The 21,242-nt window shown below is 35.0% G+C and overlaps 3 protein-coding genes across 3 annotated transcripts; all 3 read left to right on the top strand.

Moving 5' to 3' along the window:
* Window positions 1–442: 442 nt before the first annotated feature.
* On the top strand, window positions 443–2,043 carry LOC140807986 (protein MIZU-KUSSEI 1-like). Its single transcript, XM_073164973.1, has one exon. The coding sequence runs from the start codon at window positions 906–908 to the stop codon at window positions 1,701–1,703; it is 798 nt and encodes a 265-aa protein (XP_073021074.1). The 5' UTR covers window positions 443–905; the 3' UTR covers window positions 1,704–2,043.
* A 13,963-nt stretch (window positions 2,044–16,006) lies between these two features.
* On the top strand, window positions 16,007–18,116 carry LOC140806761 (uncharacterized). Its single transcript, XM_073163298.1, has 3 exons — window positions 16,007–16,064; window positions 16,209–17,107; window positions 17,184–18,116. The coding sequence occupies exons 1-3, from the start codon at window positions 16,007–16,009 to the stop codon at window positions 18,114–18,116; spliced, it is 1,890 nt and encodes a 629-aa protein (XP_073019399.1).
* Window positions 18,117–20,126: 2,010 nt separating this feature from the next.
* On the top strand, window positions 20,127–20,987 carry LOC140806760 (uncharacterized). The gene is made up of 2 exons (XM_073163297.1): window positions 20,127–20,542; window positions 20,915–20,987. Exons 1-2 carry the CDS (start codon window positions 20,127–20,129, stop codon window positions 20,985–20,987), a joined length of 489 nt encoding a protein of 162 aa, XP_073019398.1.
* Window positions 20,988–21,242: the final 255 nt, after the last annotated feature.

Here is a 21,242-nt window from a genome sequence, read left to right as displayed (position 1 = left end):
TGTAGTCTAATGGTTTGACCTCTTGTCAGATCAGTCGGTTTTTCGGATTCGATCCTCTTTCTCGTATGTGTTGTAATAATAAAAAAATATATGATTTTTTTTGAAAATTTTTATCTGGAGTTAATATTTACATTTCATTTTGTGTTATCTATACTCTGAAAAGAAAATTTTTTCCGACAAAAATTATTCATGCTATTTAAAAATTTATAAATGGCGTAGGATTTAATAGATTATAAACTCCCAAAAAGATATAAAATTTATTTATAGCGAAACACAATATAATTATGTTATTTTTCAACATATCCCAATATTTTGAAAAAGAAGAGAATTACATAGGAAAAGGGACTACAACTGCAGATTTCAAACAAGTGAAGGTGCATAATGCAATAAAGGATATTTCTTTATCAGTTTCCAATGTATTGTCTTTAGATCAGTCAAGGCCAATCTTTCTCCCTGTTTTTGGTTACCCCACTCCGCTTCTTGTTCTCTGTATCAGCCCCTACCATTGAATTAAAGATTTCACGATAAATCCTTGTCCCCCTCAGATTCCACTCTACCCCATTTTTGCATCAAAATATTTGCATCCATCTCTTTCATACGCCTCTGTTGTTTGTGTTCTTTGAAGTTTTTATATATTTTTCTTCATTTTAATTCAGGTTGGTGGGGCTGCTCAACATCTTTTGTCAGATTTCTCTCTGCCATGGCTGACAAAAGGGGCTAGAAGCTGAGAATAAAATCACTCCTCATTATTAAAAAAAAAAATTAAATTGAAATTCCTTCCTCTACATCTTTAGTTCTTTTCTTTCACATTCCTGAGACCAGCTTTCGAGACAAAAAGAACCCATCTTTCCTTTTTGATCTGTTCGTTCGTTTTCTTGGCTGTGAGGTTTGATTTTGCTTGGAAGATGAAGACTATTATGGCTAGAAATCCGCATGATTCATTCTCATTTTCCAGGAGGTATTTTCACTGGAAGAAGAAAGGTGTTGAAGATGAAGGGGATGAAGAAATGGTGGAAATCTTGAACTTCAACTCCTCTTCCAAGTTTGAGGAGAAAGAGAAGGGTAAAACGGAGGACATAAATTCCCAAATGCGTTCACTCTCTCTAGGCTCTGCAAAAGCCCCGAGGAAAAAACTCTCGGTCATGGCGGTCTCCAAGCTCCGCTCTGCTCTTGCTCTAGGAAAAACCCGAACCAAGTTCACATCCGGCCTGGGGACGAAAGTTGTGGGCACCCTTTTCGGCCACAGGCGCGGGCATGTCCACATCGCGTTTCAAGAAGATTTCAAGCTGAGCCCGCCGTTTCTGGTCGAATTAGCCACGCCCACGAGCATTCTGGTGAAGGAGATGGCCTCGGGCCTGGTCAGAATCGCTCTGGAGTGTGAGAAAAGGGTGCAAAAGAAGGGGTTTAAGCTTATCGAGGAGCCCATATGGAGGACTTACTGCAATGGGAAGAAATGCGGGTATGCGATGAAGAGGGAATGCGGGCCTGAGGAGTGGAAGGTTTTGAATGCGATCGGCCCGATCTCCATGGGCGCAGGGGTTCTCCCCGGGCCTGGAAATGGAGCAGAATCCGACGGAGAACTGATGTATATGAGAGCTAAGTTTGAGAGAGTGGTTGGGTCCAAAGATTCTGAAGCTTTTTACATGATGAATCCAGATGGCAATGGAGGTCCAGAACTCAGCATTTATTTGCTCAGAGTTTGAGCTTTCCTTTAATAATCTGATCTCTGAGCAGTTCCCAAGTATTTATTTTCGTCTACTTTAATTTAATCATCATTTTAAGCATAAGTTTACTGGTCAGAACTAGTTTTTGTGAAGAAAATGGAGGTTAGATTCTCCATGTAGTCTCGGTTTTTGGACATTCTGAAATGGGAAATTTGAGCTGGTTTTAGTGGGGATAGGGGTGAAAAAAAAGGGTATAGTAAATGTGGTTTGGTGGAGGTTTGGGTATATCTGTGTATAAGATGGGTTTTTACTGTTCAATTTCCTCATCTATGTCAAACTTGAGACAAATGCAGTAATTGTAGTTTGTCTTATTTGGATTTTCTCCCCCTTTATTATTTTTGCTAATCTTGACTTACTTTCCTTTTAATCTTAGTGGAACATATCACTTTTTGAAGAGTAACCAAGTTAGGTTATGTGTTCATAGACATATTTTGACTAAATGTAACAATAGTGCACCAACTTTTATTGGTCAGTGGTGATGATATATTATTCCAAGTATAATAATTAAAGAAACATATAATTCAAATTAAGAATGAATGAATATATATGTATGAGGCAAAGACAAATGGAGTGCAATGATTGCCACGATTTTTGGCCGTGGCCTTGAGCAAATCATTGGGTATAATGCACATGTGAAGGCCTAGCCAACACAATAATCATTCGCATCCTTTCCTCTGGTGATGAGTTCATGGTTTCTTCCACTCGAAGCATCATTTAAATTTTTTTAATAATCAAACAAAAAATTCATGCTGTGTTACCTATCATGATCACGGATTTAGATTATCTATTGTTTTGAAAATACATCATTGTACACTTTTTACACGAGATGATCACATGATCATCTTGTGAACATCAAACAATATGAAATAAATTTTAAAAAGAATTCAGATTTAGTTTTTTAAAGTGTATCTTGATACTCTTTTATCGCACATGAGTCAGAAAAAAAATGTTAGATATGATTTATATCATATCTAACAACTTGGGTTATCAATGACCATATATAGTAAAGAGTCTATTGTCTGTGTTTATTGTCGAACCAAGCTCGCCAAATCTTGGGAATGCACGCATTCTCGTTTTCGGAATTAGGGGTGTTCAAACTTCGGATAAAACCGAAAAAACCGAAAATCCAAACCGAAAAAACTGAAAATGTAACCGAACCGAAAGCCGAAAAAATCGAAATAAAAAACCGAAAACATAACCGAACCGACCAATGAACACCTTTATTCGGAATTGTGATGCAATAGTTGGATCATTTTTTTCTTTTAATGTCATTAATAAGTCCTAATTTAAGTTACTAACGGTAAAATCTTGAACTTTGACTATTTCGTCCGTCTATCTTACTTTTTAAGAAAATTATGACTTGAGTTTTTATTTTAAAATGTTATCGAATAAATTTTCGCATATAATGTATATTAGCAACTTTTTAACGCGATACGTGCATTTTATATAATTTTTTATATAAAATAGATTGTGTTGATAGAACTTTGTTGAATAGCTCTCTTGTGAGATACTATCACGAAATTTTATCTTTGAGACGCATCAAATCTACCGATATTCACAACAAAAAGTAATAATTTTAGCATAAATAGTAATATTTTTTTCATTGATTACCCAGATAAGAGATCTGTCTCACAAAATACAACCCGAGATCGTCTCACATAAACTTTTGTCAACTTTTTTCATCAAATTTTGTCTAATGTGTGTTTTTTTCTCATAATAATCCTCTATATATATATATATATATATATATATATATATATATATATATATATATATAAAGGAAGAAATAAAATGCAGAGAATTAATCAGGTGGTGTTGGGCACAGGCGCGACAAATATGTCACACTATGCTAGTCAAGTCTTATTTTCTTTGACAAAACCAATACAAAATTACAAAATACAAACTTCATTTTCTAAAGTTTTTTATTCTTTTTATGCAAAAAACAAAGTCCCATTGCACGCCCCATATGTTTCATCGCTTTTACATGGGACCCACGCTCCCCCTAAAAATAATTAATTTAATTATTATCTAATTATTTTATTCCTAAAAAAAAACTCAAATTTTTTTTTAAAAAAATCAACAATGGATAAACCCTTTCTGGTGGAATTTAATAACATTTTTATCGATTATAGTTTTAAAGCTTATTGAAATATTCAACAATATTTTTATTTGTAGTCAAAGAGATTTGCATTGGGATTTTATTGTGTTCGCATGAAACGAAATATTCTCCAAATTTGATATTATTTTTAGATTTTGAATTTTTATTAACAGGTTATGTATTAAAGTCGGTTTTATGAATTTTGTTTAAAATATAATATCTATGGATAGCTATTTTGCCCTTTTAAAAAAAATTAAATAATAATTAGATCCAAAAAAATATATTATTTTTTCGGATTATTATTTTAATTTAAAATATAATTATTTAGCTATTGAAATTTCGTAACATACATGTGATTCTAAAATTTATTGGTAACGAATCCCAAGAATCCTTCTCGATGAAAGTGTGCCTTCTTAATTAAATTATACAAAATAAATTTTCCATGAAGCCCCTTTATAGTATCTTAATGAATATCGTAATGAAGGTACATTCAAATAAATATTTATTGAGTATACAATATCAAAGATTGGAATATATGTGTGTGTGTGAGAAAAAATAAACAATAAAGTGGGGTTTATTTTCAATAACATTTTAATTACTTTATATAAATTTAGCGATATTTACAATAAAATTTCATATGATTTTAAAAAGTCAAACGATATTCAACATTTGACTTTTAAAATCGTTACAAAAATCTAGAGCTATTCAAAATTTAAGTAGGTTTTTAATAACTCCGTGACATTCATTAACATTCAAATATTAAAATTTAAAGTATAATTATAAAATATCTAATTTGTATTTGGTTCTGTCCAAAGATTTTAATAGATTTTTAAATCATTCTAAGTCTCTCTCTCCTCTTCAAAAATGTATCTCCATATACAATATCTCTTTTCCTCCGAAATTTTTTCACTTTAATTTTTAAATTGATTTTGTAATTTTAAATTTATTATACATCTACCAATTATTGTAATAAAAAAAGATGATTCGGAAACTATAATATCGCTTAATTCTTAAATAAGTGAATAGTCGCACAACAAACATGGTAAAAAAATAAAACAAAAATTAAGATTTTTAAGTTATAATTTATGGATAATTTTTATGATATATTTGATAAAATAATTTGTTGGAATCAAATTAGAGTTTAGAGTGAATGAATAAAATCTTTTAAAATATTTTGTAGTCTTGAGTTGTTTTTAATCTGTTAAGATGAATTCTTGAACAAGTAACTTTATTGGAACACTAGAAGATAAATAAGTGCGGAAACGGTTCTATTTGACTAGTGATAAGTTATATATTTTAATGAAAGAAACAATTAACAAAGAACGGGTAGACATGCGAATAGAAGAGAATATAAAGTGCGTAATGTAAGAAGACATATATTTGTAAATGTTCATAGATAAATACTCATACGTCACTCTTTTTTCAACTTAAGAAGAAATCACAAACTTTGATTTTATAATTTTTTGTAACAATTCATTTGAACTATGACTTATCACCATCAAAGTTGAAACTTTTAATGATCATTTTACAAGTTTTGGTTATTTAAGAACTCTCGGTTTACCAAACAATAACAAAATAACCAATGGTTAGCTTGAACGGTTTGAATTGATTAGGTAGCACAAAGTGATCCTTGAAAATCTGATTGATTCTGATAAGCGTGTGCTATATAAGCAACTTGAAGTATGATCACTCTAGTATACTCAAATATCTTGGAATAATATAAACTTGAAATACGTAAACTTTTAATCGTTGATGTTCTTCATCTTCGGTTTTGATTCGGCATATTTATAGTTGAAAAGCTCAAAGGGTCTCAGATATTAATTTTTCATCAATCATTTATACTTGTTTTCGACAAAATGTCATTATCAATATCAGTATCTTACACTGTAATAAATATCACTGAATACTGTTTGCTTTTTCCCGGCTTTATATCCCTTTTAGCCTCTAAAAAGATGGTTAACTTTGGACATATTGGGAAACATTCTGTCATTCATAGTTGTTAGTATACTGTTTTATAATACTTTAACAAAAACGGCTTGAGTTCAACGTATCTTCCTCAATTTGCTCATTTATGACTGGTTACAGTACGGTTAGAGTTTAACGGTTATACTTATGTACTTCATTTCTAATTTGGTCTGGTCAAAAGCCATATGATTTTTGTAGCTTGAGTTCATAATATTCTTTGAGTAGTATGACTTTAACAGTAGGAAAAGCCTTTAAACACAAAATATTATAAGCTGGATCCCGGACCAGTTCGATGCTATTATTTGTCAATCACCAAAATTTAAAAGAAATATTCTAACATAATTTGTCTTATTTGTTATTTAAAAATTACACTTTATTCTCTTTTATTTTATAATTTCTAATATTGAAATTATACCAGATTTCGGGTTGGAGGTTGCTATCCTGACTTCCGACCAACACTTGTTCCATGGTGAGTTCTGCAACATTGGGAGTTGGTGGTGGCAGGGGTGGGGCTGGCTTCGTCTCATATTATATTTAATAAAATAAATAATTAACTAAGAAATTTAAAATAAAAAATATGTAAACATTGATTTCATTAAAACATAGAACAAGAATATTTAATACCTTCAAAAACATGGAGCTAAAACACTACTGAAGTTGTGCTCTTCGATTCTTCTTAGAATAAAACTCATTAATTATTAAATCTTTATCAATTTTTTCAACCAAATCTCGTTCGATGTAAATTACCATAGAATCTCCGAAAAACTATGCTTCCATCTTGTTACGAAAAGTTGTTTTAACAAGTTTCATTGATGAAAATGCTCGTTCCGTTGCTGCTGTAGAAACGAGATTAGTTAAAGCAAGACGAATCAAGTTGTCAAAGAAATAAATATATCAGATTCGATAAGTAAGTAAACGACGTAGATAAAAATATATAAATCACATGTCAATTAAATTGTAGGTTTCTGACATACTAAAAAAATTAAAATTCTATATAAATTTTAGTATTAATAGAAATTAAATAAAAATATAATAAAATATGTAATAACTGCATAATTGTATTATCATATTAGCTAAATTTAATATATTTGTGTGTTATTGTCAATATATTCTAAAAATATATTTGGAACTTAAAGCTAATTTTAAAATGAACTTACGTTAAGTTCTTCAATCTTTTGAGCAAAATAAGAACGAAAGTCAAATTTGATTATAAGTATTTACAGAAAGCCATTTTAAAAAATTACTCATAGTTAACAAAAATTCTTCAAATTTTTATCAATAAAGTACAACAAACAAAACACAAAAATAAGACAAATTTTTTTTTTTGTAAAATTTAGGTGGGACTGGAGCCCACCCTAGCCCAAGGGTGGTTCCGCCACTGGGTGGTGGGCGTTCGTTGTGTTGTTATTCTCGATGTTCGTCCTAACGATTCTCGTTTTCATGATTTTGATGCTCGCGATTCTTGTTCTCATGGTTTTCCTCTTCGTGATCTCTTTTATAGGTGCCCTTCGATCTTCTTTTTTCTCTGATATTCACCATATTATCTTTATTTTTCTCAAGTTCCAATAAACGACGCCAAATTATGTAACCATAAATTTACCTAGGATCCAGTCTGGTGAGCCAAGTCTTCTATGTGTTGCTGCAATGGTCGGGCAGGGTTTTAGTACGAATCTGCATGGATGAGCAAGAGTTAGAGGGTTTCTGATATGTTTTCGATGTGACATCTCTGATTTTTAAGTCAATAACGAGACAAAACTTAATGGTACAATAAAAGTAATGTTGAGCGATAATAATAAGTGAATGTATAAAACTACAAGATGTAACTGATAGTTGTAGAGTTATGAAGAGTCAAAAACCTTATAGTAAAAGAACTCTAATAAAGAAATATCCTTGAAATAAGAGATTTGTTGTCCGATTTGTATTGATTTGCATGCGGCAATCTCCGCAGATTTTGAATGTATCTTGATATATATATTCGATATTCTTTCCGTATCACTAAATATTTGTACGTGTATTCCATATTTGGAGGACACTACCCATAATTAGCGCAATATTTGTCTTGTTTCGGCTCGGGTAATGAGGGCTAATCAGCTCGGATTCTCTAAGGGGTGTTGGTCTTCGCCCCATTTACTTGTATTAGATTTGGGCCAAGCCCAATCTTATGAATGGCCTCGAGTTTATAGACGGTTTGGGTCGAACTCGGGTTGGATGGGCTATCCAGATTATCGAATTAATTTATTGATAACAAATCAAGCTCCTAGTTTTGAGGTCCGAGAGAAGTCATACATTCCAAACGGATGGGCCAGGACAGTGTCGGCCCAAACAATGTGGTTAAAGTAGGTTGGAACAAAATAGGGTTGTCCGAGCTTTCAATGACGGCCACAAAGGACGGGCTTGGGCCCACAATAATATGGTCTGGGGTGAAGGGGTAGGCCCATTTCTATCTATATTTCTTTTTATTTATTTGCGTAAATAAACGGAAAACCTTTCACTTTGAAATAGATTCTTACCAAAAACCGGAGTTTTCCAATCTTATATTTAATAAAATAAATAAATACTATTCTTTATTTGATTTTTCCCAAAAAAAGTTTGCCTGCTTTTCGTATCTTTCAATATACCTAATATTTTTTCATTATTTCCTAAAAATAATATATTATTATTTATTTTTCTGTATTTTAATTTATTCCATATAATAAATTACTTACATGATTTTGTAGATACAATAATAAATTCATTCCTCCGAAAAATTACTGGGTCCACCCCTGAGTAGGGGTGTTCAAACTTCGGATAAAACCGAAAAAACCGAAAATCCAAACCGAAAAAACCGAACACTAAACTGAACCGAAAACCGAATTTTATAATTCGGATATAAATGTTAAAACCGAAATTAATTTGGTTCGGTTTCGGATTATAAATGTCAAAACCGAACCGACCGAAAAAACCGAAATTTAATTAAATTAATAATGTTATTTTTATTTTATATTATTTATTGAGATGATATTAGTGAATGAAGAATTATTTTGAATAATACTTAGTTGATTGTTGTTTATGTAATTCATTTGTACTTTATATTTAAATATTTTACTAAGAAATCATTTAAAAAAATAACATATTATATTTTATAATATATTTATATTATTAATTTAAATAATTGTATCAAAACCGAAATAACCGACCGAAATAACCGAACCATTTCGGTAGAAAACCGAACCGAACCGAACCGAAGAAAAATGGTTCGGATATCGGATTATATATTTGTAAAACCGAAAATCGAAAAAACCGAAAAAAAAACCGAAAACCGAACCGAACCGACCGATGAACACCCCTACCCCTGAGTACATATTTTATTTTCCGAAATAGGTTGCAACCCTAATTTTGCAATGCCCACTACATCGCTTCGCTTCAAGGACTGAAAAAAGTGTTGAGAATTTATATAGAAACGAAAATTCGATTCAGAACGAAAAACAGCTCTTCATCAAACATTATACGGCCTTTCATGAAAACTAATATGTTGTTTCCAAAGAGTTGTCTTACCCTTGGGAATGATTGTGTGATTTTTGAAGAAAAGAAAAGAAGTTATGAAAATTGTTCGCACCGTAATTTCCCCTATAAGCGGATTTTTTGAAATCTTTCAAATTCATGTTTTTGGTTCATTAATTTTCTAGTCGTTCATCCAGCATGTTTTGTAGTTGATCTGATTCAAATGCGAGTACGTATCCGTACATTATATTATAAAAAGAATATTTTCATTAATATTTAGCATTTAGTAAATACTAAATATACATTTGTATACTCATGAGTAACAAAAGGTCGTGATCCTGCTGATCAGGACCATTCTAATGAGACACAAAGACTGGACATCGGGTCTTTCCTCAAATTAAACGACGGTAGGTTTCTTGTAGACGGTCTCATGGATCTATGATACGGGTAGACCCGATCTATATTTGCAATGAAAAATAATACTTTTGACATAAAAATTAATATTTTTTCACGAGTTGGATCGGGTCGAATGGAAAATCCGTGTCACAAAATTGAGATATAATAACGTCTCATAAGAGTTTTTTTATGTTTGAAAGATGAATGAATCAACTTAACTTATCATACATTGCTAATCTCATTTCCAAATCAAGCAAGATTTGGGTTCTTCTGGGGTCGGGTGTACTTACAGCTTTTGAATATATACATACAAATATCATCGGACTTCAACAAAATAAATCATCAATTAATAAAATCTTATTTATACAAATTAATGAATCTATAACTTTGTAACACATGACATTCCCTATCCATTAAATGATACTACATTTACTAAATAAAAGTCAAAAATAATAACCAACTATATATAAAACTGGCAATACATGAAAAATTCAATCTATATAATTAAAGGCCAAAAATGAATACAGTAACACGAACAAAGTCCAATTTGATTAACAAAAAAAAAAGGCTAACTTGGAACTTCTATCGATTTTCAGGCGCGGAGTTGTGAGTCTTGGATGGAGCCGAAGGTGGAATAGGGACTTCTTTAGGAAGTTTAGTGAAGAACAAACGATCAATCTCTATGGCATGCTTTTGTCGAGAATATGTAGACAAACGCATCGCGAATACATCGTCGTCCTTCATCGATACCCCTTTCGTCCTAATCGCAGCACAAGAATCGATCAACAGGCATCCAAGAAAGAACAACAATAGAATTACTCGAAACAGGGTGATGATTAGGGTTTTTGAGGAGCATGAAAAAGAAGCCATTAGGGTTTGCTTTCTTTCCTTTTCTCTCTTCCGGCTTTCGGAGATATTCGAACGGTGCTTTTCTTGAAGATGAAGGAGGATGTGTGTGTGTATATATATATGTGTATATAATTCATGTGTGTATGTGTGTGGTAAAGGATGTGGGAGGCTGCAATGTCAAGAGTTGAGAAAGATTAATATAACATAAAATCATATGTCACGCAATAGCAAATTATGGAGGAGCATGTCAAAAAAGTCAACGGTTGGAGAAATTATAGAATAATTTGATCGAGCATGTCTGCCGCCTTCTATTTCATTTGTTAATTTGAAAGAGAATTTTCATTTCTTGTACGTAAGATTTTTGAATTTGTTTCCTCTATTTTTCTTATACGCAGTTCGCTTGTAAGATCCATTAAAAAATATGCCTATTATTTGACTTTCGGAGAAAAATTAAATCAATTTACTCCGCCCGTTGTATCCCGCATCCCCGCTTGTGGAATCATGTGCCACCTTGTGAACTTGTAAAATATGCAAAGTCAATAATAATAATAATAATATTTACACATACGAAAAGTATATGGGATTAAGAAGTGTAAAATTATGAAAATAACCTACATTTATATTTAAACCACGAGATATATGTATGTATATATATGAGTTGAGTAGATCTCTTGTGAGACGGTCTCACGAATTTTTATCTGTGAGATGGATCTACCCTACCGATATTAACAATAAAAAATAACACTCTTAGCATAAAAAGTAATATTTTTCATGAATGACTCAAGTAAGAGATCCATCTCACAAAATATGATCCGTGTGATACACAAGTTTTTGCTATATATATGGGACAAACAAAAAGAAAAGTTGACTTACATAAATGGGACGGAGGGAGTATAATAAAATATAAACTCATATATACATACATATATCTCGTATAGCTATATTTCTTCTATTCTTTTCTTAATATACATCTATTTAATTTGGGATCTTGATATTGAAAGATAACAAATCATTTACATTAGCATTCATTAAACAAGGGTAAAATTGTTTGTATGATTATATTTTCAATTAATTTATTAATCTATGTGAAAAGAGAAACAAGATTATATATTTGTGATGGAGATAGTATTGGTAGTTTTATTCAATTTAAATGGTTTGTATGAATTGTTAGGAAAGAGAGTGTCTCCGAATACATAACCAAAAGTCCAAAATTCCCTTTAATTTTGGTCCATGTTTAATGCTTTGCTCCATCTTTGCGTGCAAAGACAGAAGAATTAATTATTAAAAAATCAAAACCTAAATAATAAGCTATAAATATTGGGGGTCCCTTAAAATTAATTAATCCGACAGTGATTGACATGTGGAATTTGGTTACCTAGTCTTAGTTTCAATTTATTTATTGTTCTTGTATTATTTTATGATATTCCAGTTCAAAATTTTAAATATTAAATAATATTTTGCAAATTTCTTTTCAAAATTACATCCATGAGATCAGGTTAATTAAACTCAAATAAAAAGGTAAATAGAAATATCTGAGGGCACAAAAAAATAATAATCTCTTTATATTTCGACTTCTGTGAAATTTCTTCTTTCTTAAAATGGTTGTTTTTTTTTTAAAGTTTTGTTTAAAGAAAAAAGTGACCGAAAATTTTAATAGATTCAGAAAATGATTCTCACCTGTACAGACATTCGTTCATAAGCTGCAGGCGTGGAAGAGTCGGTGGGTCATTTTATTTTTTGATAATAAAAAATTATTCAACTTGAAAAGTCAAATCTTAACATAATATTCTCGACAATTGCATTCTTGGATTTTTTTTTTTAGTTCATTTGGTCGACTAAAAAAAGTGTCACACCTTTTCTTTTCTTTTAATTATATACAAAATTTTCTTAAAAAATTAAAGTTTATCCCATAAATACACTAAATCATCACCCCAAAATATCCCTCCTCATAAAACAATTATCTGTTTTCAGTAATAAAATATAATAAAATACAAACTCAAAATCTCATTTGATGAGTACATTGACCACTAGGGGTGTTCAAACTTCGGATAAAACCGAATAAACCGAAAATCCAAACCGAAAAAACCGAACACTAAATCGAACCGAAAACCGAATTTTATAATTCGGATATAAATGTTAAAACCGAAATTAATTTGGTTCGGTTTCGGATTATAAATGTCAAAACCGAACCGACCGAAAAGACCGAAATTTAATTAAAGTAATAATGTTATTTTTATTTTATATTATTTATTGAGATTATATTAGTGAATGAAGAATTATTTTGAATAATACTTAGATGATTATTGTTTATGTAATTCATTTGCACTTTATATTTAAATATTTTACTAAGAAATCATTTAAAAATATAACATATTATATTTTATAATATATTTATATTGTTAATTTAAATAATTGTATCAAAACCGAAATAACCGACCGAAATAACCGAACCATTTCGGTAGAAAACCGAACCGAACCGAACCGAAGAAAAATGGTTCGGATATCGGATTATATATTTGTAAAACCGAAAACCAAAAAAACCGAAATAAAAATCGAAAACCGAACCGAACCGACCGATGAACACCCCTATTGACAACAACACTCTTCCACTAAATGGAATTGGCTATATGGATCTCATATGTCATTGAGATTCATTGTATTTCATATACTATTATATCATCAATTATATTTAGATAATATTGTTTGGGCTAAAAATAATTTAATTACAAGCCCAATTAAATTAGAAGTCCAATTAAATTATACAAGCTCATAACGGAATAATTCTTATCAATTGAAAACTGAGCGCGAAAAAGATAGAAGAACGTGGATGGATAGATAGAGATCGTGGCATGAAAAGAGGGGAACGTGGTTCGTGGGAGAGTGGAGAGAAACGGCCCGTTGCTAAGAAGAAAAGAGATCGGCAAACACAACAGAATAACATAACTCAACACGCACAAAATCTGCAAAATACTCTATGCTAAAAATTCAATCTTCAAGCAATAGTCTTCAAGTTTTTCCAGTATATTTCTAGCATTTTATATCTTCTCATTTTAGATTTCAGCAACAATTTATTATATTTTTCAAGCTTTGATGAATTCCTACGGTTTTGTAAATTTAAAATTATGTCAGGGGTTTATTTGCATCGATTCATAATTGTTTTCTTTATTTTGGCATTGCATTTGTTTTAGGAGACTATAACTGACGGTCGAAGTTAGAATTCACGTCTCTTGAATATTTAGAAGTTAGTTTTATCATTTTCACACACATTGGTGTATTTTCGCACTTGCCACGCCCGAAAATCAAATATTGTGCAAACATATTTTTGGCACGCCCGGTGGGACCTCACTATGCCGCCAAGAAGAAAATAAAATGTCACTCAGGAGAGCGGGGAGTCACTGGCTAATTAAGAGGGAACTCAGGTTCAACAGCCGGAGCAACTTGTTGTTGAAACACAGGCTGAAGAAGTAGATCTGCTGTAGATTCCTACTACATACGATCAAGTTTCAAACATGGTGATGGAAGAATTGAATGCTATAAAGATTGAAGAAATCTCAGTGGCATTATCTAAAGCCATGTCTGACTTTTTAAAGACTCTACCGAGTAAATCGAACCAGTCTATCCGAGGGGAGCAAAATACCACTGTCAAAGAGACTGGTCAGGGAAGTAACCAAGTCCATGAATTCGACCAGGGAGTTGGAAACTCAAGGGCTGGCGATCCTCGCCGCCCGGAGTTTACTCTCCCAAATCAGGCAGAAAGAAGGTATACACCACCTCACAAGAGAGAAGAAAGCCTAGGAGGGAGGGCTCAGCCATATCCACGTGCTCATGGAATGGGGAGCTCGAAACAACCAAGTACTCAAGTGTACAGCGTGACCAATCCTCTATACCAACCGGGTGCGTATGAAGATATGTCACACATGGATTATCAAGGAGTAGACGGGGGTTTCCCAGGAGGTAATTTTGGTTTAAATGCAGGGTTTCAAGCTCGGGGAGCAAATTATTACCATCACCAACTCCCCGCTCGGAACATGCACGGGATTGATCCAGAAATGGTGAGAGAGGCTGTTCAAGAGCTATATGGGCCGGCCTTGAAACAGATTGGCCGCCCAGAATTCCACAAACCCTATCCAGAATACATAAACGTGAATAACCCATATCCAAGGGGTTGTAGAGTTCATAATTCAACCTATTCTGTGGGGAGGACGGCCAATCTAGCATGGAACATATAGCCAGATTCACAATCCAGTGCGGGGAATGAGCCAACTTGGATAATTTCAACAATCTAAAGTTGCGGCTATTCTCGAATTCCCTCACTGGGACTGCATTTGCTTGGTATGCCTCACTCCCCAGAAATTCAGTGATGAGTTGGCAAGAGATGGAAAGACAATTTCACATTCAATTCTATAGAACAGAGCCAGAAGTGTGCATTGCCGACTTATCCAGAGTCACTCAAAAGAAAGGAGAATCTGTGGAATATTTCATAGACAGGTTCAAGAAGATAAAGAATAGGTGCAAGGTATTCCTACCTGAGACCGAGTTCGTGAAGATGGCACAAAAGGGGTTGGATTTTGAATTAAGGAAAAAATTCCAAGGTATAGAGTTCAGGGATTTCTTTGAGATAGCCGCCAAAGTGGCTGAATACGAAGAACTCTTGCGGGAAGAGTCATACAAAAAAAAAACTGCTATGGGGTCTTATTATTAGGAGGTGGAAGACGTGGCATTGGCAGAGATTCGATCAGATGGGTCTTGCACAGTTCCTCTGCTAAAAAATAAGCCAGCAGAACCTGAAAAGAAGAACAGTTCCCAACTCCTCAAAGACATGCAGTATACATTTGATGTGTCAAAGACCGAGAAAGTTTTCGATTTCTTGGTAAAAGAAAAATTCATCACATTTCCAGCTGATCACAGGATGCCACCTACAGAAGAGCTGAAGGGACGAGAGTATTGTAAGTACCACAACTCATACAATCATGCTACGAAGTCTTGTTGGGCGTTCAAAAACATTTTGCAGGATAGAATTAACAAGGGAGTTGTGAAATTCCCTAACAAACAAGAGTCAATGGCGGTGGATGATGATCCTTTCCCCCCAGTAGCTTTGGTTAATGTGAATGTGACATATTTGAGGGATCTTCTCAATGAGAAAAGAAGCCGATCATTTGCAGTGAAAGACCGAGTAATTAAGAAATACTGGATTCCAAAGGGTCAATTGTTTGAAGCTCATGGAAGACATAGTGCCGATCGAATACGAACAGTTCAACAGCGTTTCCCCAGAAATGTTGGTGAATCCGCGACCTATCGGCCGAGGAACCAACATTTCCTTGAAAGACCAGTGCTTGAGAATCAAAAGTTCATAGGGGAATCATCTCGTGATCAACACCAGAGATACTTGGACAGGAGAAACATACGTAGAGTTGAGTCACGAAAGGTGGAAACCAGGAAAGTATCAGCTGATTAGTGCATAGAGTGGCGTGCATATGAAATCTCAAAAGGAAAAATGATTGAGAGCAAGAGAAAAAAGCCGAGATACGTCCTTCCAGCCAGAGGGGAGTTCAGTGATTCTTGGAGAGTGGTCCAACACAAAAATTTCCCTAGGCCACCGACTAGGACACAAAAGAGACGACTGTTGAGAGAAAGAGCTATTGCATGAAGAGAGGAGTCCGCTAAGTTGAGAAATGAATCCACAATTGATGTTCCAGTCTCCAGGGAGCCAGTTGGGAGTAAATCTAAGTTTGGAAGATCGGCTACTGAGGATAAGTTTGTGGAAGATGATGATGATTTGTTAAGCGATGAGGATGATCAAGCAAGAAAAACAATTAATTTTTGCGTTGGAGAATTTCACATCACCGTGGACTGTGCCACAGGAGTGGTTTTACTACCCGAGAGATTTAAAATGATGGAAGAAGAGGATGGGGAGTTGATGCCCCAAGAATCAGTGCAAAAAAAAGAGCATGCAAATAAACTCCCTGAAGGGAGTTCAAGAGTGATTATCAAGGTGGGCCACCCAAATAAGCCCCAACAGGTAATACTTGAGAAGCCTACACCGGCCATGACCAAGCACATCAGGCCGTTGTACATCAAGGCCCATGTCAATGGGAAACCAGTGTCTAGGGTCTTGATTGACAATGGCTCAGCTGTGAATGTTCTTCCAGTAAGAATGTTGAAAAGTCTGGGCAAAAATGAAGAATACTTGATTCCTTCGGAAGTTTTGGTTGCTGCATTTACAGGGGAAACCACCAAGACCATTGGGGTATTCCCAGCTGATGTTACTGTGGGGAGTATGTCATCGTTATGTGCATTTTTCGTGATAAACTCCTCCGCCAACTTCCAAGCGTTGTTAGGCAGAGATTGGATCCATGCAAACCAGTTCATACCATCCTCAATGCACCAGCTGTTGTTATTTTGGAAAAGGGATGACGTGGAGGTCGTAGAAGCGGATGGACATCCCTTTAAAACAAGTGCAAGTGCAGTTGAGGCTAGATATTACAATGGGGATTTTGGGCCCATCAAAATCCGTAGCAATAGAAAGAAAGAAAATCCACTGTACATGCAAACACCAACTCCAAGCTCGGTGTTGGAAAGAATCTTCAAACCTACTGTTATTGTGCCGTCTAGGCCGATAATTCAGCCGCTGATTGAGGAGATTGATGATTGATTTGAACAAAAAAGAACAGGAGGTAGCTGCAACCTATATATGGAAGGCATATGTGCAGCAAGTACTGGACAAACTAAAGGAAGTGGAAGCATGGGACACTTATGGAAATGAAGTTGTCCAAGAAGAAGAATACGAAGAGGATGATCTCCAAGTCGATGAGTTGTTGATCGCGTCATCTCAAATGGAAGATGGCCAACACGAAGTTCAAGACCCATTGGAAGAGATTAACTTGGGGGAGCTTGAGAATCCAAAAGTAGTAAATATGAGTAAGCTACTGGAAGAGCAGTTGAAGCAAGACTTGATCAGCATGTTGAAGGAATACAAAAATTGTTTTGCATGGAGTTATGATGACATGCCAGGGTTGGACCGAAAATTGGTAGAGCACCGACTTCTACTCAAAGAAGGTTTCAAACCATTTCAGCAGCCATCTCGTCGCATGTCAAAAGAAGTCGAGCTGAAAGTGAAAGAAGAAGACGAGAAATTGTTAAAGGTCAAGTTTATAAAACCAATCAGATATACCAAATGGCTTTCGAACATTGTGCCAGTCATGAAAAAGAACGGCAAGGTCAGAATATGCATTGACTTCCGAGACTTGAACTGTGCAACTCCCAAAGATGTATATGTGATGCCAATACCTGATATGTTGATTGATTCAGTGGCTAGGAATGAGTTGTTATCTTTCATGGACGGATTCTCAGGTTACAATCAGATTAAAATAGCAGAAGCTGACACTCACAAAACCGAATTCAGATGCCCAGGAGCTGTTGGTACGTTTGAATGGCTTGTTATGCCATTCGGGCTAAAAAACGCAGGAGCCACGTATCAAAGGGCTATGAACTCGATCTTTCATGATATGATAGGACATCATATTGAAGTGTATAAAGACGATATTGTTGTGAAATCCAAACAAGCTGCTGATCACATTGAACATTTGAGGAAAAGCTTCCAATGAATGAGGCAACATGAGTTAAAGTTAAATACATTGAAATGTGCCTTTGGTGTGAAAGCGGGAAACTTTTTGGGATTTCTTGTACATCAGAGGGGAGTTGAAGTGGATAAAAACAAAGCCAAAGCTATTATGGAAGAAAATCCGCCTAGAAACAAGAAAGAGTTGCAACGCTTTCTTGGGCAAGTGAATTACTTGAGGCGTTTTATTTCTAACCTTGCACGGAAGACAAAGGAGTTTCCACAGCTTTTGAAGCTCAAAGATAGCGGGTAGTTCAAATGGGAAGAGTCGCATCAGAAAGCTTTTGATGTGATCAAGAGATATTTATCTAACCCACATGTTCTTATGCCTCCCAGGTGTGGAATGCCCCTTAAATTATACATCTCTGCTGCTCATGAATCAATTGGATGTTTACTAGTTAAAAATAATCACGAAAGAAATAAGCAAGCCATCTATTATTTGAGTAGATTCCTCACTCCAGTAGAGGTAAAATATTCTGTAATTGAGAAGCTATGCTTTCACTGTATTATGCTTGTACTAAGTTGAGACATTATTTGATTCAATCAAGTGTGTTTGTGGTGGCTAAAACCGATTTGATTAAATATATGCTTAATAGACCCATCCTCTCTGGGCGGATTGGTAAATGGTCTTTAGCATTGGCCGAGTTTACATTGACCTACTACCACCAAAAGTCAGTAAAAGGCCAAGCTATAGCCGATTTTTTAGCTGACCACCCGTCACTTGATGAGTTTATTGGAGAGCAAATTGTTTTTCCAGTTAGTGGAGTGGGAGTTCAACCCTGGGAGTTGAAGTTCGATGGATCAAGTACAGAAACAGCAGCTGGAGCTGGTATTGTGATCACCTCCCCAAGAGGTGTGAAAACCACTCTATCCTTTAATTTGGATTTCCCATGCACCAACAATCAAGCGGAATACGAAGCATTGGTTATTGGATTGGAAATTCTGAAAGATTTAGGGGCAAGAGAATTATTAATATCAGGGGATTCTCAGCTGGTACTCAAACAGCTGTTAGGGGAGTTCAAATGCACAAGTTTATCCTTGGCTCCGTACTATACCGCGGCATCCCAACTTCTAGATGATTTCGAGGAAGTGTCATTAGTACACGTTCCAAGACAAGAAATTGGGAGGCAGACGAGTTGGCACAGGTTTCTTTGGGCTTGAAGATGTCTCCAGAACTTATACACATGCTAGTGTTGATTCAGAAGAAAAACCACCCTTCAATTCAGCAAAGAGGGATTCAGGTAGACACGCTCAACTTGGATATAAACTTAGCTGGTGACTGGAGGGATGCCATGAAAATGGTGCTAGAATCAATCGGGAGAGATATTCCACATGGTTTAAAAATGAGAGCTCTTAATTACGTTTTAATGGAGGGATATTTGTACAGGAAAGGGTTAGATGGTTTGCTCCTCAGATGTATAGGCTTCCCAGAAGCTTTGGAGATCATGAAGAAATTTCATGAGAGAGTGTGTGGAGCGCATCAATCTGTAATAAAGATAAGATGGTTGATAAGGATGTATGGCTACTATTGGCCATCCATCCTGAAAGATTGCATCAAATATGCTAGGGGATGTCGGCCATGTCAGAGACAAGAGAACATCCAAAGAATTCCGACGGATGAGCTCAACAGCATTGTCAAACCATGGCCATTCAAGGGCTGGGCCATGGAATTAATAGGGAAAATCTACCACTCATCATCTAAAGGCCACTCGTTCATCCTTATGGCTACAGATTTTTTCACCAAATGGGTAGAAGCAGTGCCTTTGAAGAAAGCGAAGCAAGTGGATGTCATTAACTTTGTGAAAGAGAATATTATTATTCATAGATTTGGAATTCCAGAGTCATTGACCACGGATCAGTGAACTATGTTCACATGCTCAGATATGAGGGAATTTACAGAAGACTATGGAAAATTGATAAACTCATCCCCTCATTACCCACAGTCCAACAGGCAAGCCGAAGCATCAAATAAAGTGTTGATAAATATTCTACAAAGATGATGGAGGAGAATCCCAGGGATTGGCCAATGCTATTATCAGAAACTTTGTGGGCGTATAGAACATCCAAGAGGACTGCCAATGGAGTGAGCACTTTTTCCCTTACCTTTGGCCATGATGCAGTGCTCCCACTGGAGATTAATGTGCCATCAATGCGAGTGGCAAAGCAAAATGAACTTTCTCTTGAGCACTATAATGAAGCAATGATCATGGAGTTAAAAGAACTGGATGAGCTGAGAATCCAAGCGTACAATGCTTTGCTGTTACAGAAACAGAAAGTGGCGAGAATCTACAACAAAAGAATTAAAAAGAAAAGTTTCCATGAAGGAGAAATATTGTGGAAGGCTATACTACCGCTAGGACACAGGATAGGGATCTGGGCAAATGGTCTCCCAACTGGGAGGGACCATTCAAGGTACATAAGGTGTTAGACGGAAATGCATATTGACTATCAAGCTTAGATGGCCATCCACACAAAAAATGCATAAACGACAAGTATCTCAAGCCGTATTTTCCAAGTATGAGGAAAGAAGTAGGAAAAGCTTGCGAGTGAAGCAAACACGAAGGCTAATATTCAGTAGGGAGTTGGCCTTCTTCATTGGGGAGTTGGCCTTCGGGGCCACTTTTGTATATATTAAGTTCCTTATTTCAAGATGTCATGTGATGTATGCCTTAGGGCCACTGAAATAAATATCTGTTGTTTATGATTGAACAATAAAATTGATCGGAGAAAGTGGGACAGTAAGCTACTTTCACTCATTATTTTGAAGGCCCTTTGTTTCATTAGGGATGGTGAAGCAGACCATATCGCCATTATAAAATTGGTTGTTTGCATGTGCAGTGACAGACCCATGAAGTAGGCCTTAAGGCCACTTAGAATATGGCAGGAAAGAAACACACTGAGCGGGGAGTTGAGCTCACCAAGCGGACAACGAGTAATAAAAGAAAAACATAAGGGAACAAGGGCGTTATGCGAACCCCAAGAGGGCTCAGAAGTTGACTTTAGAAGAAAAATAGGCTAACCGGCCATTTTTGTATGTTCTAGCTTCATGTTCATGTTGTATGATTTTATTTAAAGTAGGCCGTAGAGCCACTAATGTAAATATTTGTTGGTT

This window comes from Primulina eburnea, chromosome 12 (genome assembly GCF_022965805.1).
Source record: "Primulina eburnea isolate SZY01 chromosome 12, ASM2296580v1, whole genome shotgun sequence".
NCBI classification, from domain to species: Eukaryota; Viridiplantae; Streptophyta; class Magnoliopsida; order Lamiales; family Gesneriaceae; genus Primulina; species Primulina eburnea.
Note: the sequence above shows the minus strand (reverse complement) of the source record. Positions and strands in the feature narration are given on the sequence as shown.